The 8072-nt window shown below is 39.9% G+C and overlaps 1 protein-coding gene across 1 annotated transcript; it reads left to right on the top strand.

Annotated features, from left to right (window-relative positions):
* Positions 1-4201: 4201 nt before the first annotated feature.
* LOC106812739 (induced myeloid leukemia cell differentiation protein Mcl-1 homolog) lies at positions 4202-5574 on the top strand. The gene has a single exon (XM_014816692.1). It carries the CDS (start codon positions 4643-4645, stop codon positions 5156-5158), a length of 516 nt encoding a protein of 171 aa, XP_014672178.1. The 5' UTR covers positions 4202-4642; the 3' UTR covers positions 5159-5574.
* Positions 5575-8072: the final 2498 nt, after the last annotated feature.

Genomic DNA, 8072 nt, shown 5'->3' with positions numbered 1-8072 from the left:
TTTTCCCCCGCAGACGTAACGGGTTCTGACAGGAATTTAACGAAATGAACAAACAGGAATGTTCCATCTTTTAAAATTACCAATATTAACAAGTGCTTTGCCTGTAAGACTGTTTTCTAAACAATTCTCCTACTTTCATTGTTTCCTCTGGCGTCTGTGTTTTCACGTTATGTTTTGTATACGGCGTGCAGCGGAGACCACAGGCCCAAGTATAACTCTTTACATACAATTTATACACTTTTCTGCGAATTTTCATTTTTCCGCGCAGTTAAAATATAACATCCACAAGCAATAACATTTCGGACGCGGAATGGTAACCGCTTAGTACGTAACTTGTCGAATATTTATACGCCATTTTTTAGCTATTGCTACATTTTATGAATACAGTTTTTACGAACAGTATATGACGCGATTGGGTACGAGTTTGACGTCGACGATATAATCGGAAATTCGAAATATATCATGCACAGTATATCACAGCGATTGGGTGACGGACGACGCGAGTATTTACGCAATGATATTATACACGGGTATTCGGCATTATATTATATCGCAGTCTAATCGAGTTTGGGAATTGTATTTTATTGTATTTTGAAAACTCGGGTTGAAGTCGTATTGTCGTGTTGGTATTTGATATGTATTGCCATTGTGTTCGAAATGATTGTTGTTATTGGTTATTAGTTGACATTGGGTTACGCGGTGGCAGTACAAGAAACACTAGGGTAAGCCTATACACTTAAAAGGTTACGATTACAAGCAAAACCTATCACGACGATGAGCCACAGCAAGCTTTCTTTCCCCGGTAATTTTTTTCTTAACAAGTAACTCTCCTCCGTCAGGCAGGACTGCCGATTAAAATTTTTGGGGGGGCAGGGTGAAATGTAGTGCCAGAAAATATAACGATGACCGTGGGAACAGGGACGGGCGACCAGAAGCGTCCCGAATATTTAGAAGGGACGGCGGTCTCACGGGACGGCGGCAACCTGCCTCGCCCGACTCTAGAACAAGGCCGAAGGCAAACGGGCAAGCAGTAAGCGAGTCGTAATGGACAGGTCGAGAACTGCGTCAAGAGGCATCGAACCCAAACAATAAATCACCCGGCCCCAGCCGTTCATTGCAGCCACTAGCCAGACCATAAATTCAGGAAAGCAGTGGAACGCGGGCCACGCGTTCACAGCCTTAAAGATGAGGGTTTTAAGAGAGAAAACGGCGGGTGAGTCCCGGACTGCCGATTGGCACGTGTACACTGTCAAAACCTATTCGTCGCTGTGTGGAATAAAGCGTACAAGTTGTTTACCGTTGCATCATCTGTTTACGTCTATATCTACGAGTTACCGGTCTACGGATACATGCTTTAGAGGCTACAATAATACTGCAAAGATCGTCAAAAAAAACGGAAAAAGTTTATTTATTCGACTAATACTGCAACATGTTTCAGCATTTTACCGTTGTACGCTCTCCTTCTTATACGCTCTTGGTGAGATGTCCATGTAGATAAATAAGTGTTAAAAAGGCCGTCATTTTGGTTGTCTGCAGCCATTTTTCGTGGAACAATTCGGGCCAAGTGCAGAAGCGAAAATTGAGCTGACAATGTTCTATAGCTTGCGGCAGCTATCCGGGGCTATAGTACTAGAGCTAGTTGTTCCAGATTGGAATCATCCCGGGGAAAAAAAGAGAATTTGAATGGCGTTGTTGTTGCCAGTGCAAGCTGCCGAAATTTGTGGGTTTTTTTTTTCTGGTACCTGACATCCCCGGGATCAGATATCTATTCGCCGGTATTGCCTATGAGGTGGTTTACAACCTCATATATTATACATCACTACACTCGAGTTAAAGCGTCTAGATACATAAGTTGTGTGCCACCGAGTTGTCCTTAAGAGCTGACGTATGCTATATTCGCCCATAGAGGTAGTGTTGTAACAAATCTTGCAGATCTGTTTTGTATATCATTTCTAGGCTTATTAGCTCATCTGACATAAGGCGGCGTTCACACAGACGTTTTTGGCTCGAGGCCTAATTAAGCTCGCGCCAGATTTGGCTCGAGCCGAGCGTTCACACGGACGTTTTTGGCCCGAGCCTAATTAGCGCCCGTGCCAGATTTTTGGTCCCATTCGAAAGTCGGACCAGGCCCGAGCCAAATTTTAGCACCAGTTTTCGGCGAGTGGTAGAGCAGTAGAATCGGTTTGAGCGGTAGATGCCGCGATTGTCGAACCGTGTACTTCGACGAAATAAAGTCAAAACAGTATAAAAATTCGAAAAATTTGATCAGGATGCACGTTTTCAAGATTGATAATTAAACTCGGAACGTAGTAAACACTCTGAATGTAAACAACGCCATCTCGCGACATACTGCCAAAGTATCTGTGAAGTATTTGTGCCAATAAAATTATATTTGAATTTGAATTTTTGAATTGACAGACAGTATTCATTTGCGTACGTGTAAACGCGCCGACTCAAACCGGCCTGAGCCAAATCTAGCCATTTGGCTCGAGCCAACCATGACTCGTGTGAACGCGGCTATAGTCAGATGCAGCTTGTAGAATCGCATGAGCGTGCGTCCGTCCGTGCGTCCGTCAACAGTTGGGCACAAATCTTAACCGCTTGACGTAACGGTCACGATATTCGGGACGTGGGGGGGTAATCCGAAAACGAGTTGGATGTCGAAGCTGGGGGTCAAAGGTCAAAGGTCAAAGAGGTGTAAAATAAGGGGGAACATTCCCTCCTTAACTTAAGGTATATGGAGAAAATGCAGAATTGCGGCACAAATCTAAACGGCTCGACCTAGGCTCGTGTATATGTCGCGTGTATAGCATCATGGTAGGAAAAGCCATCACTGTGCCGAAATTAGAGGCACAGGTCAAAGGTCAATGGGGACAGGGCAGATTTTAGACATCTTCTGAGGACATGCGTCGACGGGGACGCGATTGAAAAACTTTTTGTTTCAGCGGTGGCCTACCATTTTTATGGCATTATTGAAAGGAACATGAAATGGGCTTTCCACTGACGTGCGAGAGTAAGTGTCTGATAACCTTTTGACCCCAGAGGAGGGTTAAACATGGATTTGTTGACTGTTTAACATAGGACTGAACTGCTTTGCATTAGAGCCCCCTTCACCTGCCCCTCCCCCCACCCTCCCCACCACCACCACTACGCTCGCGCTCGACGCATATCCATGATAACGTTAATATAGCGAAGTCATTAAAGCTACACAGCTATATCTTTATTACTGTACTACCGGTATAGCAAAGCCTGTCAACGCGGTGGCGGGAGGGCGCACTAGATTCAGTTGCCAGTGAGTTTATCAGAAGAATAGCTGGCTACAGTACACGTCAGTTGAGCGCTGTCGCTCTGCGGCACTTGTATTTATATTTCTCTTGGTGTGGGTCCCACAACTGATGAGCAGTAATCCAGGCTTGGTAGTACAAGAGTTTTGTACGCTCTTTTCTTATTATACTTGTAAGTTGTAGTAGTAGTACGTGGGTGTTAATAAAACCCGGACCCGGACCCGGAAAACCTGCATATATAACCGGACTGGAGTAGAATGGGTTAGGGTTAGGGTCCGGGTTTTATGCAGGTTTTTCGGGGTTCGGGTTTTATTCACACCCGTAGTACTAGTACGTTGCTCTTATCGTAGTAATGTATGCTTTGTTAATTATCGGATTAATTTTAATAATTTCCTGTAATATTGGATTGCTATCCTTGCTTAGTGATTACGTCACCGTAAATAGTTAAAGTAAAGAAAATATTTCCACTTTTTCACAAAATGTAAGTAATTCTGTTCTCTTTTTATGGTTAAATTGCTGCATTATACGTCCTATTTTACTATATTGTTTGATGTAAAAATACACTCGTGACTCATACATAGCCCATAGTGCTCAAGCAATTAATGTCAGGATCATATTTATCAAATCGTCCAGGTTTTTTAACTAGTTGAGAAACAATCTTATTGGGTAACAATTTGACGATACGTTCAGTCCCGTTAGTACTTACTTTTAATGTAAAAAAATCGTAATTTTTTTTACAAATATACACCATAGAAAATTCGTAACGTCAATTTAAAGGCACAATACGAGTGACGAAGACAGTTAAACCACTCGGGGTTCCTTAAGTTCTTCCTTAATTTTTTTCTATTTTTGTCTCGACGTGTCACGTGTTAAAGCTAAAGGGTCACATTACCTAAGGTTCCTTGCATATTTTCAGTTAAAATAGGTTTAAATTACGCTTCATGAAAAATATTGTTCAATATTTGCTGGAAATATTTTTAATGTTTTAAAACTAACGGCCGCCGTTGCTTACAACTGGCGCCACTACAAGCACATCCACTGACGAAGTTGCATAGTGCAACTTTACAGCTGCAAGCTACAGACCATGGGAGTTCCTTATTTATTAATTAGTGGGAGGATTGCAATAGTTTATAAACTACTCGTAGTTTCAGTTATATTATGGACGAATTTGTGTTAAAATAAAAAATAATCTAGTTTTAATAATTTAATTAATATTGTAATAATTATTCAACCACGTAGGATTGGTATAGTCTATAATTTAATGTTCACAGCTCAGGTGCTAGAGTCTATGGAAACAAGCAGGAAGTCACAGTGCATCTGACCGTGAGTCCACTGGCTTGGTTTCTCCTAGTGCCACAATGAATCACGATTGTCTCGATTACGAGATTGCACTACACATCATAAGTTGCTACTCGGGCGAGTGTGACACTCTACCACGTCCCTGCAAAGCCGCATTGACGATGCACAAAGTTTGCGACACGATCCTCAGTGAACATGAGATGCTGTACTCTCAGCTTGTCATGAGAGCGTTGTCAGACAATAAGAGAGACTCGTCCGACGTCATTGTTCAGGTTGCCAGGGAGGTTTTCAAGGATGGCACGATAAATTGGGGCCGAGTGGCGGCACTCTACGCTTTCGCAGGAAAGATGGCGAGGTACTGCAAAGCGAACGGCATTGAGACTGACACACTTGTCGATAGTCTGGCCGCGTACACCTCGACCGACTTAAAAGACTGGATATGTGAAAATGGGGGCTGGAATGGATTTGTGGAGAAGTTTTCCGATACCAAGGTGGAAGACACGCTATGGAAAGGCATCATGTGGACTTTGTCCAGCTTAAGCACACTAGACTCGATCCTGTCCTATACAAAGTGATTGTTGTACTTGTAATATGCAACCTCTTTCCACTATAAGTATATTATAACAAATAATTTTATTGTAAATATATTATATATTTGTATTATTTGCTGATGTGCAGATATCGCTGTTGTGGATTTCAACCAGACATGTCTTGTTATTATATTGTATCAAGAGCTAATAATACCTAATAGCATATATAGGTATTATTATCAGTACATGTTAGTAGGTAGCCATAACCTGTACATCTCTAGAATCATGTTACATTCAGCTGATCAAGGGCAGTACAAGCTATGTGCATTATACAGTCTGTACAGATCACTAATTGCAAGGTATGCATTATAGCTTTTATTAAAAGAAATAGTTCTGCTTTTTGGACTTGGGTGAAGAAAAGAAGTGGTATGTAATAAAGTTATTTGTTGTCGCTATTAAAACAAGTGTTTTTTTTCTAGGCACTGCATAAATAATTCTGGTGCACATTTCATCCTGCCATGCGACCCCAACTCTAATAAACTACGTAACAGAGTTGCTTGCAATAACAAGTCTATGATACTTTTTCGACAGAGAAGTCCATGTCTTTATTGGACCTTTGGTCAGACACAGCAACAGACCCAACATGTACAATCGGCTTCATACAATATTTCGAATATTCTGTAGAGTTCCTACTTCTGCTTTCCCGAAGACAGGTCATCTGTATTTATATATTACTGTCACAATCTAACGTTACTAGTCGCTAGGGCTGTAACCATACACAAGCCTCTCGATTCGACCCGGTTCTCGATATTAGCCTCGATTTGATTCCCAAAATAATGAAATTTTTTCTTATTTTTTATATTTTCATTATTTTGCAATAATAAATTATTAAAAATTGCCAATGAATACTAAATGGTGAATAGACTAGAGTCTAGAGAGTATTATATACACTGCACAGATGCTGAGTAACGTTGGTGAGTAACACTCCACAGTATATATAATGGGTAATTTTCTCAATAAGGGCACCTTTTTGATTTTTTTATGTCCAGGCCTCACATTTTTTTATTAATGAATTCCAGTAAGCATTATATCCATTAAAATGTAGATTGGGGGTATTTCCACTTGGAAATAAACTTTCAGCACTTTATTGCACACGGTTTTTGAGTTTTTTGGCTACATTTTAGAATGTCCGAGATCTATGTCATCTATGTCCCAGTTTCTTCAAGTTTTTTACATTCAAACACTCCTATAACCATATGTTCATTTAAAGTTGGTAGGAGTACAATATCCATAGCAAAAAAGAGCTATTAAATACACTAGTTTCTAAAAAAAATGAAAATACAGGTGTCCGGGCAAATCCACTCCACTCCATAACAATCAATGAAATGTCGCCCCCTATTGAAGGGAAGTAGAACTAAGACATGTACCTCATGTAAAAAGTCAGTTTGTGTAACCCCCATATATGTCATGTGCTCTCAGTGTTGACATTTCCTCACAGTTTCTGTGAATTTTCACATCCTATTTCATCATCAGGTGGGTATACTTTCTAAACTCCACTCCATAACATAATATCCATGGTAACCATGGAACAACTTTTCAAATATGTCTATCATGCTACTGGGGCAGGGCCCTCCATAATATGACAGAATATTTCAAATTATATCTTGCTGCTGAGTGGCTGAAGGTCATTTTGTGTAAATATTTCAACTCCGTAACACTCCACTCCATAACAAATGACTGTTATCGAGTTAAGCTCTACTGTTACGGAGTTGTGATATGTGCTTAAAATGTCAAATATTTGTTTACAATATGATGTCAGGCCCTCTGCTCTTTAGGTCTTTATTACTTTATATAGGATTACACAAAGTTGAAAACATATTTGTAGCTAGTTTTATTTCACTGGGAAATGGAATTTTAGTGATTTTGTTACGGAGTTGAAATTTGTGTACGACCCTACTAAATATTTTAACTGTTGTTTACAATTATGTCAGGCCCTCTGCTCTTTAGGTCTTGTTCATTAAAGGGACAGTAGCCTCTAGGATTTTACTGCATACAACTGTACTTACTGTATAACAAATCGTCTATACCCACATGTATTTGTCACCAGATACTTAATTAATTATTTACACATCAACGCTACGAAATTTGAACGGCGCCATGACACCCGCGACCGTGCTGCCACCCTGAAAAAGTTGCGTATTTGCATTTTTATTTTGCAGGTAAATGACCGAGGGCCAATCACAAACGTGCAATTATATTTATACCTAAATGCTATTTAACCGAACGATATTCATTTTAGGGCAAATTTTTCCATATTATAACTGAAACTATATGTCGTTTATAAGATATTACAATCCTTTTGCTTTTAAATGAATAAATAAGAAATACCCTCGGTCTGTAGCCCTTGGCTGGAAAGTGGTTTTGCGCAACTTCTCAGATCGTGCGCTTTGAGTGGCGCCACCGTCGTTGTAATCAAACTGTAGTCGTTAGTTTTAAAACACTTAAAAAAAATATTTCTAATGGTGATTGAACAATGAAACTTTTTATGTAGCGCAATTATAACCTAAATTAGCTGAAAATAACCCTAGAACCTAGAGGCTACTGTTCCTTTAATACTTTAGATCGCATCAAGGCAGACCCTGCTAAGAGAGCAAACTTCAGGGGTTTTTCCAGAAATGTCAACTCCGTAACAACATTTCAACTCCGTAACATCATTTTGTCGAATTTTAAAAATAAATCTACCAATTAAATGAAAATGATTTCCTCCAAAAAAACAACCTGGATACTATAATAGTCAAGTGTCTGGTCAGTTTTAAATTGTTTTTTTATGTATGGATCATCATGGAAAATCCTTTCTTTGGAAATCGTTACAGAGTTGAAAGGGCCTAAAGACACCCAGAGATTAAATTCCTTCACCATTAAAAAAATTGGACGAATTAAGCGATGCTCAATTCCTGGT

Source organism: Priapulus caudatus, unplaced genomic scaffold (genome assembly GCF_000485595.1).
Source record: "Priapulus caudatus unplaced genomic scaffold, Priapulus_caudatus-5.0.1 Scaffold681, whole genome shotgun sequence".
In the NCBI taxonomy this organism is placed as follows: Eukaryota; Metazoa; Priapulida; class Priapulimorpha; order Priapulimorphida; family Priapulidae; genus Priapulus; species Priapulus caudatus.
The sequence above is the reverse complement of the archived record's forward strand: the minus strand, read 5'-3'. Positions and strand labels throughout refer to the sequence as shown.

Coding starts and splice junctions, on each gene's coding strand:
- LOC106812739 (XM_014816692.1), top strand. CDS start 4,643: ATGAATCACGATTGTCTCGATTACGAGATTGCACTACACATCATAAGT.